A 26,329-nucleotide genomic window follows, 5' to 3' on the forward strand; every position below is an offset into this window, starting at 1 on the left:
TTACTGTTAAGAACTATGTATTGACATTGCTGGTAGTATTTGTGTGAGTGTGTGTTGTTAATGATATTTTATTAATGTTTATTGTCACATGCCTTGTAATATAGGCCTAAAGTCTGATTTGAAAGTTGAGGATGTGATGGTGTGAAGAATTACACTATTATTTATTAGGGGGCCAAGTGCTATATGATATATATAACTCCAAGCTAGAAAACAACAGCAGCTATAGATTTGTTTACAATATAAATTGTGTGTGTGTGTGTATGTGTGTGTGTGTGTGTGTGTGTTTTGTATGGATTTGTTTTTATTCACATAGCTAAAGAGCCACGAACGTATACTTTCGGGAATACATTGTAAAATACTACTTCAATACAATTTTCAATGTAGTCATTTCTGGGAAAGAAATAGATTGCGCAAGCGCGCGCAGGGGCTCGAGCGACAGCGCCCTCCCCTCCGCGGCGGCGCATGCTCACTACTTACAAATCCTCAGGAGTGGAAAGGAAATCACACAGAACAGAAAAGAAGAAGGCAACGCATCCTCGAGCTGCTCGCCGCTCACACATACACAGCTACGCATCTATATCCCCCCATTTCTTAATTTAGCCACTTTTAAGCTTCGCGATACCGCCCCCAATTTCAGTGTCGGTACGGAGCCGCCAGGCCGGGACAGAGACGGAGAGAGAGCCCTCGGCCATGGAAGCGCTCGGACCCGGTAAGAGAAAAAGAACAAAAAAAACGAGCAGACCCACGTCCATGTATGTATGTGTGCGTGCATTGCTTCACTGGGGGCCGTGGTTGCAGCGAGGCCTCCTCCGACGCCAGCAGGAAAGCATTGGGGGGAAGACTGAGGGGGGAAAAAACACAACAACCGAGAGCTTATAGATGCGGGCCCAGCCCGTGTGTGTGTGACACGTTGTTTACACCGAAAACACGCTCGGTTCCTGGGCGGGCGCGCGAGTCCAATGAGATTATGCAATGTATTATTATTACAAATGAAAGGAATGTCTGCCCAGTGCCCACTGTATTGATCTGAAGCACGTACGGCTCGTGGTGGTGGCACTGGTAGCTCTGGCATTGTGTGGTGTGTGGGGGATTTAACTGGGACCTTCCTTCCGCGTCGTGTGTTTACGTTGTTATCTGTTTATGATTTTATTAAAACGATTAGGCTGCTACAATGCTTTGATGTAGCAGCAGCAACACGACGCAGTCGAATTATACACCTGTCATTCAACTCAAGACATTTCCTCGAGTGAAAGAAAGCTCGTGTATTACAAAGCATAATTGGAACGATTGTCATTTAGAAACCGTGCCCCTCGAGCATGCCATGTTGTGTTGTGTCGGCCACAGAAAGACTGGTCGAAATGAAAACGATGGAAAAAATAACACGTTTTAGAAGTCATACTAGATACCCTGACATGACAAGACTGTTACAGTCTCTGCTGTGACTCGTAATTCATTATTTTATATTTAACTGTCATTGGTTTACGCGCCAGCATCGCCTCTTGTTGTGAAGAAATCCTGCGCCTGTAGTGCACACATGAATGGAGAGCTGCACTGTGTTTAGTAAATAATTTACAATGGGTGGCGTTTTTGTCGATATGATTTGCTGGCCCGCATAATATTATTGCAATGCAAATTATAGTGGATAAAGCGATATAAAAAAGGGCACCTTGCAGCGATCCAGTAGACACTACGATACGATGGGGTAAGGCTAAGCCATACTGCACACTATAGACTATACACTCACGCAGCATTTCAATTAATCATCAAAATGTTTATGATTATTCCTTTTTTCATCTTTGGGTGTCCAGTAGAATATGTAGTGGGATGCATGTGAGAAACTGAGATAATGTGGTGATGTGATAATACGACATACAGAGCACCTGAACAGTAGAGCCATTTTATTTTTGTTTACTTGCAATATATAAGCATGACCAACCATAACAGGAATCCTGTATATCCTTAATATGAACCAGATGGAAAAGGAACTCTACTGTTGAATCACATCATTTAAAAAAGAGGTCTGAAGGCGTTTTGTGGGGATACATATCCCTCCCCAGGTGTGTGAACTATAATCAATCCACTGCTGTTGAACCATTACACCGGTCCAAAACACTATTAGGGAGATTCTCTAACATTCCTCTACCTTGAAACTGCACTCGCTGTCTCAGAATTACTTGTGTGATAGTTGCTGGTAAAATCAATCTACACCCCCTCAGAAGGTACATTTTCATCAAAATTGGTTAGTGCTAGATGTTTTTGGAATCTATCTGTCTCTCTGGCCAGCAGATGGGGGAAAAAAGTTGTTTTCCTACCTTTTTAAGAGAGAAATGATTTGACATCAGTGTTTGCAAGAATACACACAGCAGCTGGATGTCATGTTATGGCTAAACAACAATAGGACCTCCCATGGTTTATTTGTAGAGAATGTCTTCACAAAGAACCACACAGTAATCACCTTTTATCACTTTTATTGACAGATCGAGATTTGAGATGGGCATCTGTCTGAATTCCCTGCTCGGCTGTTCCAAAAACAAAATACAAATGCACACTGGGATTTGTTATCGCTGACGCTTACACATAGCTAAATGCACAACTAGATACTACTGTCTTGTGAATGTCCTTTGGCAGTGGACCCTTTCTACCTCTTACACTTGTCGTTGTGTAGTGTCCTAATCCAGGTGATTTGCCGTGGGTGTGCACGGACGCTGTTCCGTGCTCACTCCTTGTAGGCTATGACTCATCATCCTCTTGCTCAGGTTAAGCCTGTGTGTCAGTCTGGACTTGTGTACACAGATATGACCAGTTCTTGGCCTACATAATCGATATAGATTCACCATGTGAATCAAAATGATATATAATGAGTACAAAAAAGAAAAGAAGATAAGTACCCCCTATGAAGTTCATATTCAATTTGCAGTGTGTACACAGTGAATGCAATGTTCATTTAATGTAGTTAGGGGATGGATAGAACCCAAGCTGAAATATGTGTCTTTATAGACACTTGCTTCCGTCTGGCAGTATGTCTGCCATTCATCATGAAGTGGTGCACTTACTGTGTAGCTGATGCATGTCAGAGATGAGATGACCTAACTCAACCCCTCTCTTAGGGACTTATTATGAAAAAGGGGGTAAATGGTTATTTACTGTGATACACAGACAGTGTAGCAATTCAACTTACACACAACACCATTGGCTCATTAAATTAGTGTTCTCCAAACACTGTTTGCATTTTCTGCCTTGTGCAATGCATCTGTAGTGATGATACTTAAAAATATACTATGTTCCCCATACTTACCACATCTGTTCTAAACAGGTTGAAGTGTGAAAGCAGTTTTAACCAGTCCACATATACCCTAGCATCCTTATTCTGGGCATGTCGTAATAGCCTAACCCCAGCTTGTAGATCTGCTATTTTCACTAAACAGTTTTGTTGCAGAGGAGAACAAGGAGGGGGCTAAGTACAGACCCCTGGGGGGGGCCTAATCGACAAATTATTACAGTCAAAAAAACGTTACTATATACTGTACGACGACTACCCCCCTTCCTGTTTTGAGAGGTAAAAACCCCCAAAGGTGTTCCTATCCTAAACGGGATATACTGTAATACCATATAATGCCAAATGAAGATAAGATATTTATTTGATGTGTTCTTCTCCCCCCCCCCCACAGCAGTGGCAGTTGTGTGTTTAGTTTCTCTTCCTGTGCATTGCCCCCCATTATGCGGCTAACTGGTTGTGGGGGGCATTGAGGAAATGACATGTTTGGTCGTTGAGAAGGTACTAGGTAGAGGTACAGGTCCTACCGTCCTATCATTCTGTGCAGTGACACACATGTACACCCAACAAGTACAGTTATGCACTTAAACCCAGGGCTGCAATGGTTTGGTGGCATTTGCAGTGATGTAAATATGTTTTCAATATAATGGGTCCCGGGACCCAGGGGTGGGTGGTCTTTTAGATGGACCCCAGGGACATTTTATTAGTCCCACTTCAATGATGTTAGGAATCATATTTGGACGCTTTTTTTCTTTTTACAAATTGCAGCCTTTAACTCACATTTCGTCTTGGGAGTTAAATGTCAATTAAAGTCTCATTGTCATATACTATAACAAGATACAACAAAGACAGTGTATTTCATGAAAATGTCGGCGACTGGCTGCTCACACGAGTTTAAGTTTGTTACACTTGACTTGGATGTGTTGTATGTGTCTGTTCGGAGGACCTCCTTTCCTGTAGACCAGTCCCCCCTCCGTTCCGGAGCATTGGCCATTTTTGCCAAAAAGCGCAGATCTACATGCCTGGAAAAACGTTTTTCTGCGCACGGTAGTACCAAGGCTCCGTGCCTCCTTTTTTGGTTTTGATAATCCTCCCTACTATAGAGTGTGCTGACAATATAAGGAGTTCCTGTGCCCCTGTGGTCAAAAATACTCTGGTTTCGTTTTTGACTAGGTGGACCAGCCTTCATCCAATCAGGATAGAGAGGGGCCTTCCGCCAATCATGATCGAGCGGGGGCGGGCCTTGGTGTGTGTGCTGTTGGCCTGTCGTGTGTTCCCCCACTGTAGTGCGTGTATGTGCACATCTTGTTACCGGGGCAGACCGGGGGGTTTTCCAAATCACTGAATGACATTTTTTATCACAATTTCATTTTAACGTGGATTCTGTTACAGTACAGTACTGAATACAGTTGATTGCGTCCTTTCTCAATTCAGTGCGTCTACGGACGCAGACTATTTGCATCACTGCATTTGTTACTGTAAATCTGTCCAGTTGACTTTCACTGGTGATTTTGAGCGGTGCTAACTGCTCCTCCAACCTATGGCTTTGTGTGTATGTCTAGCCCCCCCGTGATGTCATGTGGCACTCAGGGGTAGAGTGGCCGGTAGAAGAGCCGTATGGGAACCGCGAGGTTCCCAGTTCTCCCCCAGAGTTAGTGCCAAAGTAAGTGTCCTTGATCAAGACCCCCAAATTGCTCCCGGTGTGCAGGTTGGTGCCTTGCATGGTTTCCTTCGCCATCGGTGTATGAAGCCGCTATATAAATGCACCATTTACCATTTTATACATCATCATCATTATAAAAGGCACCACTCGCTTCACACAATGTCCAGCTTTTGGTGTATGTGCACATACTTTGTCCTACACAAACATTAAATCCCATTGGCAATGAATTGGCAATTTGAGTGTTCATGCAAACACAAACATTGCGTAAGACAAACATTGAAAACAGTTGGCTGGTTTTGTTTGATTATTTATTATCCTCATTCTCGATCTCTTGAACTACCCACTGGTGGCATTTCTGTCTCTCTCGCACAATATAGTCCAGCATGGCATGGCAACCTTCTTCTGTGCAAAGTAGCAACCTAGAGTGTTCGATTGTAGGTCATCATTGTTGCTCAGCTCTCATACGTTTAAAATAAGTGAAATAATCAACATGTTTTTCATTAAGAAAAATACCCCACCACCACCTGAAGGTAACACGAGTCATCAGATACTGATTCCAATAAACAGTAGATAAACTGCAGCCAGAACAGCACTTTAAAATAGGGGCACATTTATGTTTAACATTATGATAATAATAAAAGTGTTGTACCCTACATACTTTTATTTCATGTGAAATACCTCCAAAAGGCTGAGATGTAGGCTAATGATTCACTTGGGTTGTGACTCGTGTGGTACATTTTCTGTGGCCAAATCCGGTGCTACTGCCACTAACTGAAAACTTAGTGCAAGTTAGTGGCAGCACTGCCACCAGTGTAAAATGTCCAGAGAGAGCCCTGCTCACTCACACCCGCCACCCTTGCAGCGTGGCAGCTGGTGTCTATATATAGGGACAGCACTGTTTTTGGTGAAAACGGAAGAGGAAGACCCTGTCCTAACCGTGCTCACCATGTGCATGGCTCGCGCAAACCACTGTCTGTCCTGTAGTCAGTGAATACATGCAAAAGTGTACACTTAACACATGAACATTACTGTTATGTAACCCGACATGAAAATTCACAATTTATGCCAAAAGTAGCCTTACCTGCAGTATCCACCAACTTGCCACACACACACACACACACACACACACACACACACACACACACACACACACACACACACACACACACACACACACACACTCTCTCTCTGACTGTACTTTCAGTTTCCACCCTGAGCTGCTTGTTACTTCTCTACTTAATATAATTTAGCTTGGGGCTTTAGCTGGAGAGCAGACTTGGATAATTGAAAGAAAAGGCAACAAGAAATATACTCAAATGATTCATTGATGAACCCGTTGCCCGACCAAACCTCAGTTCTTCTCGGCATTTTAGCACAATTTCACCAAAACAATTTCACTCATTAATGTTCAGCCACCATAGAGTAAGAAACCGTAAACCTTATCAATTTACCATCAAATGTGTTTTTTCTCAAACCTAGCATACATTTAAAAATCACACCCGTGTGAAGTGAGGGGAGCTCTTATCATCATGCATCATCTCATACTGGCCAATCAGAAACAATGTCTGTTGCCTGTGATTGGTTAGCTGATTTGCTTGTTTATATATGATAACCTGCGGGGAAAAAACAAACATAATTATATATATATATATATATATATTTATATATACACACACACACACACACAGTAATTGCTGTTTGTCCTGTATTGTATGCACAAAACAAAAACTATATTAATATTAGAAAGCAAAGGGATTCTTTTTCCACAGAAAAGGAGGAGGGAGGGAGTCGGGGGTTGTCTATGGGGCCATGTCCAGGGTGGATGAGGGCATGTTGAGGAGCCTGTTTTTAGGAAACTATGGGGAGGGTCCCAATTATTGTCCTTGCTCTCGCGCTTCACTTGCTAACTGGAGCGTGTTGGTGCATGGAGTTCAGGACCCCCCACAACCCCTAGCTGTCAGTTGACAAAAGCATTAAGCGACTCTACATCCCCTCCCCTGCCACCCAACCCTCGTTTTCCATGCTACACTTTTGACTACCAGGAGTTCCAAGGAGGCTACTGTTGTTCAGAATACTGTTCCTGTTCAGAATTTTTAGACGCTTTGTTTTTGCCTCCCTGTTTGATGGCGCGCTATCCCCTCCAACGTCTTGTTTTTGAAGTTACGTCATATGTCAGCCAAGTCTATGGGCTTTTAATGTTTGTTTACAGCAGTAAACATGTGTGACGTCATGTGGTACAATATAAATACCAAAAAACTTTAGACTAGTACTAAATGTGACATCACGTGGTAGCCAAGTCTATGGACGTTTAATGTTTGTTTATAGTACGATGTTTGTTTAAAGGAGTATGCACCCCTCAATTCACACAAGTGTGATTTTCTTTTTTAAAATCTTCAATGTTGCCAATATCCTGGTGCTAACCTCTGCTAGGTTCGACGTTTGCTCTTGTAATGCATGTGCATGACTGAAGCACCAGCTGAGTGTCAGGATGGGGGATGGTATGTAATGACATAGGTAGGTAGCTGTGTGAGGTGGTGTGCGTATTCATGTGTGGGATGGTGCCTGTGTGTGGTGTGTAACGGTAAATCCCAGCCTCATGGCTTGTCGCCCCCCCCCCCCCCCCCCCCCCCCCCCCCCCCCCCCCCCCCATATGGCCCCGCTGCTGTCTGTCTGAGGGAAGTATGGTCTTTGTCTGGGCTGTGTCGGGGTGGATGCCCTATGTGTCTGGGTGCGGCTGGGAGTGGCTGCGGGGTAATTGACGGTCATTGTTGAACGACGTCCCTGGTTGACCTATCTAGTTCATGGGCCAGGGTCATGGATCAATCAAAGTGTTCATTTATTTCTTTTGTATTTTACAAAAATAAGGTGGAAGAATGGTATTTTGTAAAATAGTGATAACAATACAGTGAAAGACATTTCCATAAAATAGATAACGACATTGTATATCTCTGCTGTCCAAAATGTTCTTTTCAGGAAATGAAAAAACGAAATATATTTTTTTCAGAAAATTATCTAATGTAATCCTGGGTGCTACACTTCCTCTGCCAACCTGGGGGGGGGGGGGGGGGCAGCGGACTGACCTCATGCTTCCTTCTATGAATGAGGAGTCCAAGCTGCTTCTTTTCACCTGACAGGGAACACACCCCAGCACCCACAGCGTCCCTAGCGGGAATCGAACCCAGGACCTTCTAGCTGTGAGGTGATAGCACTACCGACTGTGCCACCGTGCCCCTCATTTTTATTGATAGGGTGACAGCTGACAATGGATCTCCGAGTTGAGCTCACAATGCATCACAACATGTGAAAGAATCCCCTGATGCTTCATGACACATATGCTTATATAGGCCTACAATAATAAGCAGGACTTTAAATATTACAATAACCTCTGCAAAGAGGGATTCACAGAGACGGAGTTGCAGTTTCATTAAACTAGCGAGAGAAGTCGGAGTGTTTATCTTCCTCTCCGAGTCTGACTGCAGCAGCAGCTCTGTGGCTTTCACAGACAGCTTGAGGCAGCAATGCAGTTGAGAGCTTCTTCCCAAAGCGTTTTTTGATACTTTTCATTGGTTCACTATTTTTGAAACGATACACGGACGTAAAGGGTGTTTAATACTAGCATTGATTTCAAATAAAAATAATAAAAGAAAATAATTCAAAAATGGAGTTAAGTGGTATCCTCCTGACAGTGACGATAAGATATTACAAGCTCCATTATCCAAGCTAAACCATTCATTGGCATTGCCATGAATCTATCTCTCTCTGTATGTAGTGTTTTATGTTGTCTGTTTTTATTGGACCCTGAGTCTGAACAAATAAAGTTGATTGATTGATTCTCTACTTAAACTTAATGGTATTGGTTACCAAGCAATATGAATCCCAAGCTCACTCTCTTTCTGATATCGCTCTGTCCTTAGAACTGTCTGAGCTCCTTCATGCTGCTGGTAAATTCACAAAGCTTTGGGTGGGACAATATAATAGATGATTGTATTGATTTGCATGTCAAGGCTGTTCATGAAGACCATATAGGAGAATGTTGGCGGTTCTACTGCATGATGTACATATTTATATATATCTTTTTCTCTCTACTCCAGGCCCTCCTCAGGTTCCTACACCTCCCTCTCTGTTCCAGCCGCCACGGCGTCCGGGACTCGGCACAGTGGGGAAACCCATTCGCCTTTTGGCCAACCACTTCCAGGTGCAGATTCCCAAGATTGATGTCTATCACTATGATATCGACATCAAGCCTGAGAAACGTCCCCGGAGGGTCAACAGGTAAATACACAGACGCCAGTATCTGAAAGGCATTGCATTTATAAGTATACCGGATGTTTTTTTTGCAAATTCATTAGGGGAGGCCATAGTGAGCCCGCCTAGGACTCCGGAGGTCCCAGGTACGATTTCAGCTCAGCAATGTGTCGAAGTGTCCCTGAGTGAGACACTTGACCCCTAACTGCACATACAACACAAGTATTAGTGTCATTGATCAGTTTAAGACAGCTGGCAGTTTGGAGAACAAGTTGAGTCCTATGGAATGGAATGAAAACGGTCTGATCAGTGCCTAGAGGTATGGATAGTTGGCCCATTGCCACATTTCATCACGTCATCTAGGAAATTTAATTTCACAGATTTTTCAACCTAAATCCCGTTATGATTTGAGATCGATAGTGGGGCAATAAATGCCCAATAGAATTAAGTTGGAATTGGCAAAGTTTACCTTATGTGAACTGAAGTGAAATATCTTAAGACTTGGATTCAAATACAATCAGTCTCATCCTTCTATAATGCATAGTAGTTCAGAAAAGATTTATGCCAAAATGGCCGTGACCTTTGATAAACAAATGTCAAATATTGAATTATATAGATCCAATATTTAAGTGTAATGTCCTCGTGTTGTGATTTGATGATGCAGTGTACAAGTTATTGCCAACAGAGTGACATGCATGCACACTGACAGACTCATTACAATATTTTGACATCTTCCAATAAATGCATATTAAGGGATACAGGCCGACAGACATATAGAGATCTCCATCCATATATGGGCACAAAAGGGACACAGACATACGGTTAAAACGGGTGTTGCGTCTTTCATTGTTTCAACTTGCATCGTAGGCCCGGTGGCCGACAGGTGCAGGTCTAGTTGCTTTAAAGGCTCAATTAGTGACTTGACAAATGGGTTTGGAAGGTTTGCACCAAGTGCACCAATCTGCATTTTACATATGAAAGAGAGATCTGATAGATGCATTTTCTTTATATATATATTGTTTTGGGGCCTTTATTGGATAGTTCACGGTGACAGGAAATGGGGGGAGAGAGATCGGGAGTGACACGCAGCAAAGGTCGTCGGGATCTGGAGTCGAACCCATGACACGCTGTCAGGCTGGATTAGCAGCCTAGGTGCCCAGACCGCTAGGCCGGCCCGGGCCTTTTCTTTTTGGCTTTTGCCTTTTAGTTTATTGATGAATCACAGTTAGACTGACAGGAAATGGGGAAAGAGAGAAGGGGAGTGACACACGCAGGAGACATTATCGGGATTGGGAGTCGAATCCGCGACACGCTGTCAGGCCTGGCTGCATCGCCAGCCTAGGTGCCCGTACCCTAGCTGTCGGGGCCGCGTGTGATGCATTGTATTTGTAATGTGTTGTGTAATGGTGGTGAGCTGGGGCATTTACAGTAGGTTGTACAGTAGGTAATATCTCTGGGCATGTGAGGAGAAGAGAGTAAAGGCCTTCAAGCTGTCCTGGCTATGACAATCTACTATGACAATCTACTATGACAATCTAAATCGGGAGATCAGATTCAGAAACGTCAAAACTGTAAACCTGTTAAAGGGGGGATCAGTGTAGTGTGTTTTAACTGTAAAGGACTGGGGATTACATCTATCAGCATTCATCATTGAGAACCATTTTGTTCTAGAACCTGATGAAATTGCTTTACCTATGAACATATGTATGGGTGTGAATAATCTGTCCACTGTGTCTATCCAGACTTTATATGAAGAGAAAAGACAATATGAAATTCATTAGAGGCTATATTACCACAAAGGAAGGAAAATGACTGCGTATAAAAGCTTGACTGTGTATTTTTCAAGCGTGACCCTCTGTCTCCTGACATGGCATATTGGCATATTGTAATTGGCTCGACCCATGTCGCTCGAGAATACAGGTACAAGGCAGTTGTTTTAAGTCACGCATGTCATTCATTTGTTGAAGCAGACCTCTTCAATAACTCCATTCCACCGATTAAAGACGTATAATGCTGTCACTTGGTCTCTTGCTGCACTTCTATCTGGGTAAGGTTAGCAGAGAATGCTGTTAAGAGCTTGTATTGCTGGGACCCTTTGGTGGTGTCAGAGCCTTGTATTGAGAGTTACGCCAATGAGGGGGCAGAAAACTGCACCAGTAACATGGTTCATGTAACTCGAAATGGTGACAAACGCCCATAGACTCCAGTGCATTCCGTAAACGTCCAGTTCAGGGCTTTGTCACTATTCGTCAATAGGTGTGTGTAGAAGAACTGGCCAGATAAAGTGAACGGAGATGAGACAACTCTCTCTCTCTACTGGTCTGGGTGGTGTATGGTGCAGTGGTAAAAGTACCTGCCCACCACCACGGAGTCTAGGGGTTTGATTCCACCCCAGTCAGTGTGGGGTGTTCATGGGTGGAAAGCTAGGTGGGGGGGTATTTGTCACTCAGAGTAAGATATGTAAACGCACATCCTCCGTCATTGGTGCTGAGCCAAACTGTTAAAACAGAAAGTATAATTTTCTTTTTTTTTTGCACATCCTAAAGTGCCCACTCTTTGTTCTAATATTTGTCACTGCCTACGGACTGGGGCAGCACCTGTCAGCAGGTAGTGTTGGGCGAAGGTTCTATGTCCTCTCTATAGTGGCTCCTCACTGGCAGGTGAGCCAGTAGTATACAACAGCAGTGACGACACACCGAAATGTGTGTGGGGCGAAAGACCTGCATTTTCCCTATTGTAGAGTGTAGATAAACATGCAAACATTTTAACTGAGCTTATGATTTAGGCTAAATTTGAGGGGAAAAGGGACAAACGAGTATGTGACTACGCTTTAACACCCCTAGTTTATTTAATGTTGTAGACTGAAATGTGTATGTATGTATTCGCTTTCTGTAACATCACCGATCCAGTCACATTGTGTGTATGAGGTTAGAAAAGACGGTGTATATTTGAAAAGCATTTGCTGCAGAGACATGCGGAGCATCCACTGACTGTGCACGTGCTAATCTTGGACATAACATTTAGGCCTGCACCGTGTTATTATGGTTTGTGTTCGTCTTGACTTGTGTGCTTGTTATCCTGACAGGGAGGTGGTGGACACCATGGTACGGCACTTCAAGATGCAGATCTTTGGGGACCGACAGCCTGGCTACGACGGGAAGAGGAACATGTACACGGCCCATCCTTTACCCATAGGGAGAGACCGGGTAGGGTTCTGATTAAACTCCTCTCCTCTTTGGATCAACAAAATATTTGTGTTTTTCGCCTGGTTTGTCCATATATGTACTATATTCATTTACACACCAGGATCTAGGCTGTCACGATTACAAATTGAAGTTTGTTGAAGTTTGAATGTTTGTTTGCCTGGTAATCAAAAAATGCACAGGGCACGCCCGGGCGGTTAGCTCAACCGTCTGGGCACCTAGGCTGCTGAGCCAGCCTGACGGCGTGCCGTGCGTTCGACTCCCAATCCCGACGGCCTTTGCCGCGTGTCTTCCCCCATCTCTCTCCCCATTTCCTGTCAGTCTACTATCAATCTTTCAATAAAGGCGTAAAAAAGCCAAAAACATATATTAAAATACCAAACGGCCTGGCCAATCAGCGGCAGCTAGAGGCGGGTATGCCTTGATCCCGCCTCTAGCTGCCGCTGATTGGCCAGGCCGTTTTGTGGCCGGAGCATCAAGTCTGCCTGAGAGTTCCCAGATGGGAGCAGGAGGGGGGAACCCAGTGTACTCTCTGCTGCCCCATCTGGGGAGTCAGGTTAGGGCTAGCACCCCTCAAACAAAAAGATGTAAATAGCTCATCTATAAGCTATTATCTCAAATAATTGCGATTAGACGATTATGTAATAATTGTGACAGGCCTACCAGGAGCGTGCCAATGAAATGATGACTCATTCTTACATTCATTCATGATTTTATTTAAAGTGAATAATCAACCGCATTTGAAAACAAGTTAAGTTGCTTCATCGCTGTGTAAACACATTCTGTGTGGAATGTACTCATGAGTCATGACACTAACAGTTTAAAAAAATGTATCTTTGGTTTCGCCTCAAGGTAACGGGGGCATTGAGTTTTGTTTTTAGAAAACTCAACAAATAGACTGCCACCTCCCCTCTCATTTACATATAATGCCGCACTGCCTACGCCTATTACTTATGGTTTTGTGTCTTCTCTTTCGCTATCCCCTCCCCTACTATTTTTGTCTCCTTCCTGCTACTCTCTCTCTCTTTCTCATCTTGATTTATAAATCGGTAGGTGGATCTGGAGGTGACCCTGCCCGGTGAGGGAAAAGACCAGACGTTCAAGGTGTCTCTTCAGTGGGTATCTGTGGTGAGCCTTCAGATGCTGCTGGAAGCCCTGTCGGGTCACCTCAATGAGGTGCCTGAGGACTCTGTTCAAGCGCTGGATGTTATCACGCGGCACCTTCCTTCCATGAGGTACCTACCACTTGTCCATGTTCTAATGGGCCTTTTCACACCTCATTCATGAATGTTTACTTTCCTGTTCTATGCACAGGGCTTTGGAGCTGTTCTTATTTCAAGCAATAATAACATGCCATTGGATGTATTTGTACCGTATTGATGGATAGATATGCCATGCCTATTTGTTTGAATAATCTTTTGTTTATCAGTCTTTCTTTGGCATTTGGAATTTATCTCTGAAATCTTAAATTTTAAATTCCAAGTAATATCACAAAGACCAAGACCACAAACCCCAAGGAATATATTTTTAAATAAATAAATTCTGCAAGCAATTGTATTGAAATGTTCCCAATAGATTTTCAGATCTTGGGTTAGGGATGTTTTATTCAGTTCCTTAACCAGCTATTGTGTTTGGTTTGCCCAGGTACACTCCAGTGGGGCGTTCATTTTTCTCCCCTCCAGAGGGCTACTACCACCCACTGGGTGGAGGCAGAGAGGTGTGGTTTGGCTTCCATCAGTCCGTCCGACCTGCCATGTGGAACATGATGCTTAACATCGATGGTAAGGCCTTTAGGGCAATATGTGTGTGTGCCCTCCTATTGATGCAAATGATATTCTATCATAATTATGTATGAAGGTTACATCCTGTCCGAGCATGCCGTCTCTGTCTGCTGTGACCTGCGAAAAGGATTCCATTCATTCATGTGTTTGCATGCTGGCAATCAATGACTTTTATGGGATGATTTTTATGTGATGACAATGAGAAGTACACCCGAGGAATATATTGTGGGCATTGTTAGGCAAGCAGGACTGGAACCGATTGTTTGATGGTATCCATTGAAGTCGATGAAAGCCGTGTGGGCTAGCCAAGACCCCAGTAAGGCTATCCAATGTAGAAGGTGCCACTACCTACTGGCGAAATGTGGAATTGCAACACTCTCATGGAGGTGGACGGACGTTAATGACGTCACGTGCGTAAGCCCGGACCTCAAATTTGAGGTCCGGGGCTAGGCTAGGCTAAACTTCCGCTCGCTCGAGCCATTGAGTTATAATTATACTTCCGGCAGTCTTCCGGGTGCTTCAAAACGCCACTGAGCAACTTCCACTGAAATGAATAGCGGGGGGCGGGGCTAATGCTCCGGTTCGGTCTCTATCCTTTTATTACTATTGACCGATTCCGTAACGGGTCTCATGGTCGCAGCCTACGTATTTCCTGTAGGCGGAGACGACACATCTGCGGTTTCCCCGCACCAAGCTTCTTCTACAGTGAATGGAAAAGTGACTGATGTTAGTCTGTCTCAAACGTTACTCTTTTACCTGCTTTTTACTAACACTAACATTACAAAGATGCCCAGAACATCGGGATGAACCTGTGTAGTTTATGGCTGCTCCAACAGTAGTTGGAATGTCAAAATATCTACCGCGGTGGCTGAGACTAGAGCCATAAGTAATGGTTGAGACAAAGCAGTGAAAGGTCCTGAAAGCTACATAACGCCAGTCTTACCCAATACCCAATCTTTCTTTTTTAGGAACACAAGGCTTTATACCTCATACTAAGCATTAAAGTATGAGGTATAAAGTACAACAGCCTTGTGTTCCTAAAACAGAAAGATTGGGTATTGGGTAAGACTGATGTTATGTATCTTTCAGGACCTTTCACTGCTTTGTCTCAACCCTTACTCTATGGCTCTGGCTCTGTTTTTTTTATGTTGCCACTACTGTTTGGAGCAGCCATAAACTACACAGGTTCATCCCGATGTTCTGGGCATCTTTGTAATGTTAGTGTTAGTAAAAAGCAGGTAAAAGAGTAACGTTTGAGTCACTTTTCCATTCACTGTAGTAGAAGCTTGGTGCAGGGAAACCGCAGATGTGTCGTCTCTGCCTACAGGAAATACGTAGGCTGCGACCATGAGACCCGTTACGGAATCGGTCAATATGGGGCAAGCATATGAATAAACAAATTTGACAAACTTTGTCATCACTATATCATTTCAACGAGGTATCTTGGCCCATATTGCCCAGTCAGAAATGAGCTCTTTAGATACCTCAATGTAATGTATCTGTCCTCCTTGTTCAATATACTCCTTGTATAAACATGCCACTTCCTCCACAAGTTTCGTCCATTCATGAAAAAAAATCGATTAAGGGTTTTTCCCATCCTGCAGTGTGGAATGCTTTCTTTGATCATGTGCAAGTTTTATATGCTTTTAATTACTAATTGATTTCTTGCAGAGAAAGACTAATCCCACTGTTTAGAGTTTAGACGCCTTAAAACCCTTTTCAATCATATTGATTTTCAAGGTGGAACAAATAACCAGTGTGCTTAATTGATTTGTGTTTCCTACAGTGTCCGCCACAGCATTCTACCGTGCCCAGCCTGTGATAGAATTCATGTGCGAGGTCCTAGATATCCAGAACATCAACGAGCAAACGAAACCACTTACAGACTCTCAGCGTGTCAAATTCACCAAGGAAATAAGAGGTGGGCCCAACTCCCAGTTTAGTGGTGGGTGTGGGCCTTCAAAGCAATCCCAATATTTCTATTTACGCTTCTGCATTACACACTTGCAAACAATTGCACTGCATCCACACAATTCATGTAGGTCTTAAAAGCTCACCCACGGTGGTGCATGTTTCCACTTATAGAAATTGTTATGATGGCTCTCTCTGTACAATACATAATTGGTGAAATCTGATATGTAGCTCATTGTGTGCCAAACGAGACATTACACAATGTCTTGGTAAACTTCCTAAGTTATTTTTGAATTGGCCACACAGCAGGCTTCTCTCTCTAACCCTAGAGCCAAGCCAGTCTCGCTCAAAGTAGCAAATTACAATTCTCACCAGACAGACACCTCACGTGGTGGATACATTGACATTTTCACACTCACCGCCACGCTGTGTCATCAAGTTTCCACATTAATTTTGACCATATGGCTTGTGATAGGTTCGAAGGAAAACGACTAAAAAAATGTTTGTGTGTGAGAACAGGTCTGAAAGTTGAAGTCACACACTGCGGCCAGATGAAGAGGAAGTATCGTGTGTGCAATGTCACGCGACGCCCTGCCAGCCACCAAACGTAAGACCTCCCCTCCACATGCATAACCAAATGGCAGTGTCCATGAAATATAGACCTACTGAATGTGGGGGGTTCTTTTCAGTTTTTCACATTACTGTAGACCAGTGGTTTTCAACCCTTTTCATTTCAAAGCTCATTCTTCTTTCAGCATTTGAGCCACAGACCATTATTTGATGAGATTTAGCCTCTCGAACCCAAAACTAAAAGAATATTTTGTTATCGTTGGATAAGATTTTGTTCAACAATTCCATGGCATGATACTAGGCAAACGTTGATCAAAATAACAATTCTTCTACATTTTCTAATATGTAGAAGTAATTAAGTAATGCTGATGTTTAACAATAATTTAGAGAGTAAAATGAAACCAATGGACCTTTAAGGGGCCATTTGGTTACGGGTCCATTTGGTTTCAGTTCACGCTCTCAAGAGTTAACAATATAATAAAAGTCCATTTGGTTACCAAGTAATTAATACTGAGGATTAGGAAGCTATGATGTTTGGGTGGAGAGAGATAAAGAATTTAGCTAGTTTAATGGCACTTCTCCACATCACCCGCACAGTATTTACAGGACAGTATGACACAATTCTTTTCCCTTTTTTCTAGAGATGCACGATATAATCAGTAGCGTATCGGGATCATAACCGATACCATATTGGTATCGGTTATTTTCACCGATATTGATGACGCAATAATAATGTGACCGTCAATGGCTAAATTCGACATTTCATTTTTGTACTCGTCTCATTCACTAGTGAAAACAGACTTGGAAAAAGAGTACGTGTGTGTGTGTGTGTGTGTGTGTGTGTGTGTGTGTGTGTGTGTGTGTGTGTGTGTGTGTGTGTGTGTGTGTGTGTGTGTGTGTGTGTGTGTGTGTGTGTGTGTGTGTGTGTGTGTGTGTGTGTGTGTGTGTGTGTGTGTGTGTGTGTGTGTGTGTGTGTGTGTGTGTGTGTGTGTGTGTGTGTTAGGGCATTAAGCAACTAGTCGACTAGTTTACTAGTCGACTAGTAAATCCACTAGTCGACCTTGTTGGTACTAGTTGACTAGTTGATAAGAAAAAAAAATAGTTTATTTATTTTTATTTTTTATTTTTTTTCCCGATTTTGTAGGCCTCACGATCAGGTAGATTATAGTTATAGTCACCATGTACACAGTTATTCAATGTACAACTATTTATAAAAAATAAAAAAAAGTTATTTTTTTTTAATTTCTTTTATTTTTTACATAATAGGTAATTAAACAACTAGTCGACTAGTAAACTAGGCAACTAGTCAACTAGTAAAAATGACTGTGTGTGTGTGTGTGTGTGTGTGTGTGTGTGTGTGTGTGTGTGTGTGTGTGTGTGTGTGTGTGTGTGTGTGTGTGTGTGTGTGTGTGTGTGTGTGTGTGTGTGTGTGTGTGTGTGTGTGTGTGTGTGTGTGTGTGCTTTATTAACACAATGAGTGCCTCCTGCTGGCCGAAGCTGGTATGGCGCTTGGGTGCCGGGTGATTTCAGGCTATTCCACTATGACTGGTTTTGGCTTCCATCTTGAATGTTTAAGTATTAGCGTTAATGCTACGGAGCTAAAATGATGTCCATACTAGCTCTAGACAGCACCAATGTTCCCATCGCGCTCAACGGATAATCAGAAAAGACCTCCGAACATCGCCGATCTGTTCAACACCACGGACAGCGCCTTAGTCTCAGAGAAAAAAAGCCTTCAAAGACGCGGCCTAAAACGGAGGCTAATGGCTATTGAGAAAGTTTTGCAGTGCCAGAGGGGCCCTGGCAACCGTGCATAGCAACCGGAGAGATTCAATGAATGAGAAACAGCCAGGCAATGTTACAGCGATATTAAACCCCTTTATGACGAGCAGGCTCGTCATGTGTAATCGGTGCATGGCGCAAAATGTATTAATCATGACGAGTATAGTATACCTGTCCTACGTATCGAAACGGTTAACAGGCTTTGGGCCAAGCCCCTAGGGCCTAGGCTTGTTTCCATTGTGGTCCTCTGTATAATATCGGAATTGGTCAGAATCGATATCCGATCTGCGAATGACTCGGCAAATAATCGAAGATTGGATATCGGTCATAATTTCATAATCGTGCACCCCTGCTTTGTTCTCTTACTCACTACTAGTTGACCCGTAAAGGTATCGGAGCACTGAGACAGCTTAGTAATAAAGTTGCGAAACTGAAATCGATGACAGGTGGAGTTGTTTTGTAATGAATCCAAAGACGGTGCTAATGTTTTGTTTTATTTATTTGCACAATATAAATAATCGGTACATCAGGTAACAAATAATAAAAGACACAGAAATACGTGCAAAAGGTGTGAAAGGAAACCCATAGAAGGCTTATACAAGGTTCTCACCTAAAATAGTAAGTTAGTTGAACATAGTAATTAAATATAAGACATTACAAACAATAATGTTGCAAGCCATCTAGCTGAAGGATATCAAATCTCTGTATTATTTTTATAATGCCGTTGAACAAAGATGGCATCATTGCTCTTTAACACTGCCCACATAAATTCTTGTTTCAGCAAACCTCTCTCCCACTCTCTTTCTGTGACTCCATTAACAGTCACTGTTTATTGGAGATGCAAAGCAGGCTGCACACCATGGGTACTTAAATCCAATGCTTTCTGTCCTGTACTATATACTGTGCAGGTGATTTTGAGAAGTGCAGATTCTTTTTTTAAATGTATACAGGACCCAATAAACAACATATTTATAACATTAACTAATTTTTGTTGCGATGTCAACTATATAGTTAATTTTGTGGTCTCGATTTATGATGATTGATTGATTGATTTTCTATTTCTTTAACCCCCATGTACCATTCAATTGACAGGTTCCCTTTGCAGCTAGAGAATGGCCAAGCCATGGAGTGCACTGTAGCTCAGTATTTTAAGCAGAAGTACAACTTGCAGCTTAAGTATCCACACCTGCCCTGTCTTCAAGTAGGGCAAGAACAGAAGCACACCTACCTTCCTCTGGAGGTGAGAGGAGGGCTCTTTGACTCACAAACACGCGCCCACATACAGTATGCTGTTCATTGTTTTATTCGTTTTTTATTCAGGATTTTCTTGTCTCTGATTCATCTCTAACACAGATTTTATTATTATTATTATTTTATATTTTCTACCTACATTTGACTGGTCATTAAGAAAAAATAATTTCATATGAAAGGGGATCAGAGCTACAACATGAGTTACTGTATTACTTTGCATAGTTAAAAATGCATGCTTCTAATGCATATTTATTCAAATTTAGTTATAGCTACAGCTAACAATTTAAAATTGGTGGATTTACTCCACCTACTGTGGCAGGAAAAAGTATTTGCCCCAATGACACTTATTTGTCATCATCGGTTAATTATTTCTGATGTTAAAAGAAAATGGACAACCTGAATAAGCGGAAAATATAGTTTTTAAATGATTATTTGATTTATTGAAGTAAAAAGGTTATTGAAAACCTATATCACCCATGTGAAAAAGAAATTTCCCCTCTAAATGTAATAACTCGTTTGTGCCAACTTTAGCAACAACTACAACTTGTTTTTGACATCGTTGTGGAGGAGGTTTGGCCCACCCTTTGCAGAATTGCTTTAATTCAATGACATTCAAGGGTTTTCGAACATGAACGAATTTGATTCTGAATTTAAATATTTTTTATTACACTTGACTCCTGTGTGCACAGCTGTGGGAGGACCAATTAGTTGTTGCATTGGATCACATATACATTTGCCCATATGCATCCTAACACCATGTAATGTTACTCTCTGCAGGTCTGTAACATAGTTGCAGGCCAGCGCTGTATCAAGAAACTGACAGACAACCAGACGTCCACCATGATCAAAGCAACTGCTCGCTCCGCCCCCGACAGACAGGAAGAAATCAGTAGACTGGTGAGTGATGGCTCCCGCGCGAAGTGGGAATGTGAACTGCAGGTAGAAAAGCAGATGGCGGGTCATTGCATTTTGGAATTGCATTGCAATTTGAACTGAAAATCAATTTTCATTGTATTCACTTCACCCTTTTTGCAAAAAAACATGTTAAAACACCATGGAGGCCCGGTGCGGAGATCTCCGTCAAGTTCAAGGTCATGGTCAAGTGCCCAAGCTGGAGATTGATAAATAGGACGGAGATTAATGATATCAAAACCGATCGCATCGCTCCACAGCCTAGGAGCGCTTGTTGCCCAATCCGATGACGTGTCAAACAGTGACACGTCATCGAAAATGTCCCCTGCCTGTTTAGCTGACGAAAACGAAAATCTTAAAACGTTCATAACTCCCGATCTAAATCATCCCGTCTAATTCTGAAAAAAGATCCTGTGTTTGACGGCCTTCCGCGGTCCAGTCGCTAGTCGCGATAGATTTATTCTTACCTCCCGTTGTTGTCGATCGACTCTAGAGTGGTGTGGCTATTGTTAGCTGCTACACAGACATGCACAACAACTTCCGGTGCGCCAGTAAAAGTGGTCCGGGCGCTATAAATGATGGGCACATGGATTAAATAGGTCCGGGCAAGCAAGGTGTTAATGACGTTTAGGAGATTTACAACACTTTCCTGGGGTCTTTATGTATGTAATATGTGGTTTTAGATATTTTAGATTTTAGCAGACACTGGGCTCACTTACTTCCTGGACTTTGTCTCAGTAAGACAGCCCTCCCCCTATCCACAAGCATTATGGGAATTGTAGTCCAGGAAGGAAGTGAGCCCAGTGTCCATGACATCATGAACACGGCTTAAATCTAAAACCACATATTACACACAAAGACCTCATGAATGTGTTCTAAATCTTCTAAACGTCATTAACATATATATTTTTTGCAAAAAGGGTGAAGTGTCCCTTTTTATTTAATGTCACTTCTCTTCCTCCATGTTTCCCTGGCTTCTATTCATTCTTTATAACATTCTCTCTCTCTCTCTCTCTCTCTCTGTCTCTCTGTCTCTTTCTCCCCAGGTCAAAAGCAACAGTATGGTTGGGGGCCCGGACCCCTACCTGAAGGAGTTTGGCATTGTGGTGCACAATGACATGACGGAGGTGACGGGCCGCGTCCTCCCAGCACCCATGCTGCAGTATGGTGGCCGGGTGAGCACAGACACCGGGAGAGACTGTGGCAGGGTGAGTACTGGGGATGTACGTATAACTCGCACAAATAAATTGCATTAAACAGTGCTGCGCAACAGCTCCGTCATTTAGATATATGCAATGCTGGGATATGGGAGCAATAGGTGTTCCAGGAATCCAGGTCCAGTTTGACAGAGCTCAGGTTAGACCAAATTTATATGCGAGTTCATTAGAACATTTTAGCCACACGTGCATTAGTTGACGTGATTCCCTGATTGGAATCAAAACACGTTGGTTGGATGAATCATTTGAATTAATTCAAGAGGGAAAATTTGCTTGCCTCTAACCAATGCTTAATTTCTTTAAAACTAATTTAAACATGGAGCTTGGAGCATTTAATGTATTCCAATCGGTGTATCCAGTGCTGCTTATTCACATGATTGATGTTTCTGTTATGCAACTGCAGTTTTTGCAGGCCTGGCTGGAACCTACCCCAGGTTTCAGTGCCATGGTGAACCTCAACAGTCTTATTTAGCTGCATTTCTCCTCCTTATCTCGACTACTGGCACTGATCTGAGCATCATGGGTATAATAATATAATACGCATTGACAAATGATTTGAGTCAGACATACGTATTGAACAGTGTCAACAAGTAGAAATGAGGAAGATGATGGGGATGTTGAATCTCAGATTGGCGCTAAAGTTCCACCACTTCAGGAAGTAGCCAACGCAAGTATTGCGTAATAAGGCAGTGTTACACTTACTGTACATGGTATAAGTACAGTATGGCTGCAGAAAGCGGCTATTATAATAGCCAGAATACTGAGGAAGATTTGGGGAAAATGTGGAATTATTTGGACCATGCGTGTGTGAGGAGACGACCCCGGTCTAACGCTCCTCCAAACTGCATAGTCTCTGAAAACACTTTAATTGCATTATAACAAGGGTTGAAATCTAACATTCTATACAATTCCACACAGAATTTAGAGGCTATTTTGGCAAAAGCACAAAGCAGCAGGGATTGACTAAGAGTGTAGGGACTCTCTCCGCAGAACAAGACGGTGGCCACGCCCAACCAGGGCGTGTGGGACATGAGAGGGAAGCAGTTCTACGCCGGTATCGAGATCAAAGTGTGGGCCGTGGCCTGCTTCGCTCCACAGAAACAGTGTCGAGAAGATCTGCTGAAGTAAGTCTTAGAATAACCCTTTCCCCCAAAATGTGTCCATATCTTCTAGTCCGGGAGCCGTGGGGGTGAACGTGGTTTCGTCAGTAAAAGTTATTTTTCTCAACTTATTCTTGTAGCTTGGGGTCATAAGTAATGTGTGATTGCATCATCATATACTAACAGATTTTTAAACTAATAATATCATGACATGCACCTGTCAATAAATCTCCCAATATTCCGGCTCTATGAGTGAGTGACAAACCCCTCTTGATTCTCCCAACACAGAACTATGATTCATAATGCTAGATTGTATGGTGGTGTTAACAAAGCCCTAAAAGAGAAACTACAGGTCTCTCAAAACAAGCTGGTCAGGCTCGTTTTGGGGCTGTCTGCAAGGGACCATGTTGGTAAAGTGCACTTTCAGCAGTTGGGTTGGCTCCCTTTAGCGGCCAGGTCAGTTCAACTTCAACTGAACCTGAAGTGCATAACGTCTATCAACAGCCCTGAGTACCTTTTGTAAATGTTTTCAGAAGCGCAGTGAAGTTCATTGATTCATTCCCACCTCACCAGAGCCGGCATAGCAGACCTGAACATGCCCACGTTCACCACTGAAATGGGAAAACGTTCCTTTATATTCAGGGGTAGTGAGTTCCAGCTTACTGCTCCTCCAAATCTAAAGAGCATCAGCAGCCATCTCCTTTTTAAGATAAGGGTGGCTTATCTTAAAAAGGATGGCTTTTAGAAAATGTTGCAGAATAGTATCATGTTTAACTATATTAGCAATGAGATCAGTATTTATGATGTAGGTAGTGTAGCTCTTGATTGTTTTATTGATTGATTTAATGTTTGCATGTATTTTGTTGCAATGCATGTTTGTCACAGACCAAGGACCACAATGAAAATAAGTCGGAAGACTGTATTTTGTGTTTATCCTTGACGCTTCTAGATGAACATGATGTAACTTGTTTTTTCTTGCATGACGTCTAATCAAATCAAATCAAATTAGACAGACGGTGGTGCTGCTTATGTTGAATGAAACAAAGATGGTTTCTGCGCATTACAAACCCATCTAGTTTTAAAGTTAAACAGTACACTAAATTATGTTTCTGAAATAATTTGAGGTGAGAAGAGAAACTTCTTCTTTCAGTACTTTGAGATTTGAGATCTTTTTACTTGGTGGACTGACTTGACATCCAGGCATGTCATGGTATTCATGTAGTCCTCAATTCCACAAATCAATCCTCATACTGGTTACAAGACATTAATCTGCTTGCTGTCTGAAGCTCTGCTCTGGTGCAGTTTAACTTGATCCCATTGCTGAGACACACGTCACGATAAGGAAATTAAATTCTCTCAGAATACCTTTTCATGTTGTCTTTAATTGAAATAAATTGCTGATTGCTAGTATGTCTTTCTGTTTGTGTCGAGTTCAGCATTACACATGCGCCGGTAAAGTGCATGATGGTAGCTTGGTCGTTCTCTCTCGCACACTATCTCTCTGCCTCTTCTCATTAGGGACTTTAAGCAACGACTGTTTTCAGGACGGCTCCGCTAGGCGGAAGTACGGCGGCTATGACGCAATCGCCGTAGCTGTCAAAATCGTTAAGCAAACTGGCGACATTGGTTCCCATGGTGACGCGTCTATGCAGCATGTGTCAAACATAACCACTTTTTTAAACACCCTGTCGCGCGTCAGCTAACTTGCCGATATTGCTTAATTCTTACATGCGCTGGACATGATCAGTGGAAAGGGGAAGGTGCTGGAGCAATCTGTTATTCTAAAACGTTTTAATAAACATGGTTAATATTAACACTAATATGGTATTAGTGTTATTTCTTCATTCAGAACATACATTACACAGCATAAGAGAGGTGATGGAGCAAGTGTAAATGTAAGACAGCTATAATTTCAATAAACATGGTTATGACATGGCGTTGTAGATACTACATGTAAGTGTAGGTTCTGCCGTAATAGAAAGGGCTGCGACGGCAAGCAGGTTTATGTATTGAGCACTGATCCATTTCCGGTTGCCGGAGCGGACTGCCGTAGCTGTCGTTGCTTAAAGTCCCTAATGTCTCCACCGGGCAGAAGGCATGGGGAGAGAGTATGTTTTGCATTCCGTGTGTCCGTCCGTCTGTCTGCGTACAGCTAATCTCCGGCACCGTTGGCCCGGTCGATGCCAAACTGCGCACACACTCCCTGGATGCCAACGACGAACCTCAACCCCCATTTTTCCACAACGGCCTGTAATAGCGCCACCATGGGGCAGAGTTTTGCAAAACACATTTCTGTACATTACTCCTACACATTTTATCCATACATCACGCAAATCGGTATACACCATAGTCACATACTCCATAGTCATGTGATCAACACGGATCTGTCCGCTTCCCCATATTCCATCCCCATTGGCTAAGATTGCCTTCCAAAGTTTGCAGGATTGGTCCATTTTGAACAAAATGCCTCAAATCTTATCACAGCGTGCGATTTACGTGCAATTATGCACGCACATTCCCACTAGGCAGAGGAAGACAAGCCACTTAAACATTTTCAAATCAGCCTCATGGTGGCGCTATAACAGCCCAATTCCTGTTTTTACCTACAACTACACCGATCTGTGTACAACTTTGTATGCACACTCCCTAGAGGCCAAGGAAAATTCCTGCCTGTTATAGCACCACCATGAGGCCGAGTTTTGCAATTATTATTTTGCAATTAATATTACTCGCACAGATTTTATCCATACATCACGCAAATCGGTATACACTATCTCTATAGTTATGTGTTCAACACAGATCTGTTCGATTTTTCATATATTACGCTATATCGGGATCAAGGAGATGGGTCGCACACACCAAGACTGTGGTTCAAAAAGTTTTATTTCAAACCATATGACAAACGTTTCGGCTATCCAGCCTCCACTGATGAAGGCTGGATAGCCGAAACGTTTGTCATATGGTTTGAAAAAAAACTTTTTGAACCACAGTCTTGGTGTGTGCGACCCATCTCCTTGATCCTGATATGTTGTAAATCGGGTGGCGCACCTACAGTCTGAGCGCGGTGGTCATATGAAGATTGATATATTACGCTACACATTTTGTCCAAACATCACAAATGCTATTATCCTGGTGGAGACCTGTGCCCCGAGGGGAACGTTTTCTAGTCTCCCTCTCTTTCGGACGGCACATTCTCTCCAGAGGCAATACACAATCCAAACCGATGACAAAAAATGTTATGGGATTGCGGCCGATAACGGAAGGGCCTGGAGCAGCTTATAATGGACTCTATAATAACCCATTTATGATCAGAATCCTATTTTAAATAAAGCATTCTGATTACAAAACATTTTAAATAAAGCATTCTGATTAAAAAACATTTTGACCTTTGAACAAATTCTTTGTTTTTGGATTGAAAGT

General features: G+C 42.7%; 1 protein-coding gene across 5 annotated transcripts in view; it reads left to right on the top strand.

The window, feature by feature from the left end:
- Positions 1 to 524: 524 nt before the first annotated feature.
- The window catches only part of ago4 (argonaute RISC component 4), a 36,096-nt gene continuing 10,291 nt past the window's right edge, over positions 525 to 26,329 (top strand). Inside the window, exons 1-11 of one of the 5 annotated variants that reach the window (XM_079523155.1) lie at positions 525 to 709; positions 9,029 to 9,209; positions 12,268 to 12,388; positions 13,439 to 13,620; positions 14,030 to 14,166; positions 15,953 to 16,111; positions 16,597 to 16,684; positions 19,522 to 19,669; positions 20,458 to 20,577; positions 21,639 to 21,800; positions 22,785 to 22,933. In XM_079523155.1, the coding sequence (XP_079379281.1) occupies positions 691 to 709; positions 9,029 to 9,209; positions 12,268 to 12,388; positions 13,439 to 13,620; positions 14,030 to 14,166; positions 15,953 to 16,111; positions 16,597 to 16,684; positions 19,522 to 19,669; positions 20,458 to 20,577; positions 21,639 to 21,800; positions 22,785 to 22,933 (1,466 nt within the window). In that variant the 5' untranslated portion in view covers positions 525 to 690. Of the gene's footprint in view, positions 710 to 9,028; positions 9,210 to 12,267; positions 12,389 to 13,438; positions 13,621 to 14,029; positions 14,167 to 15,952; positions 16,112 to 16,596; positions 16,685 to 19,521; positions 19,670 to 20,457; positions 20,578 to 21,638; positions 21,816 to 22,784; positions 22,934 to 26,329 lie in introns of all 5 variants that reach the window. The other 4 variants (XM_079523157.1, XM_079523156.1, XM_079523158.1 and 1 more) reach the window with 4 other exon arrangements.

The sequence above is a fragment of the Electrona antarctica genome (assembly GCF_951216825.1).
Source record: "Electrona antarctica genome assembly, chromosome: 15".
NCBI lineage: Eukaryota > Metazoa > Chordata > Actinopteri > Myctophiformes > Myctophidae > Electrona > Electrona antarctica.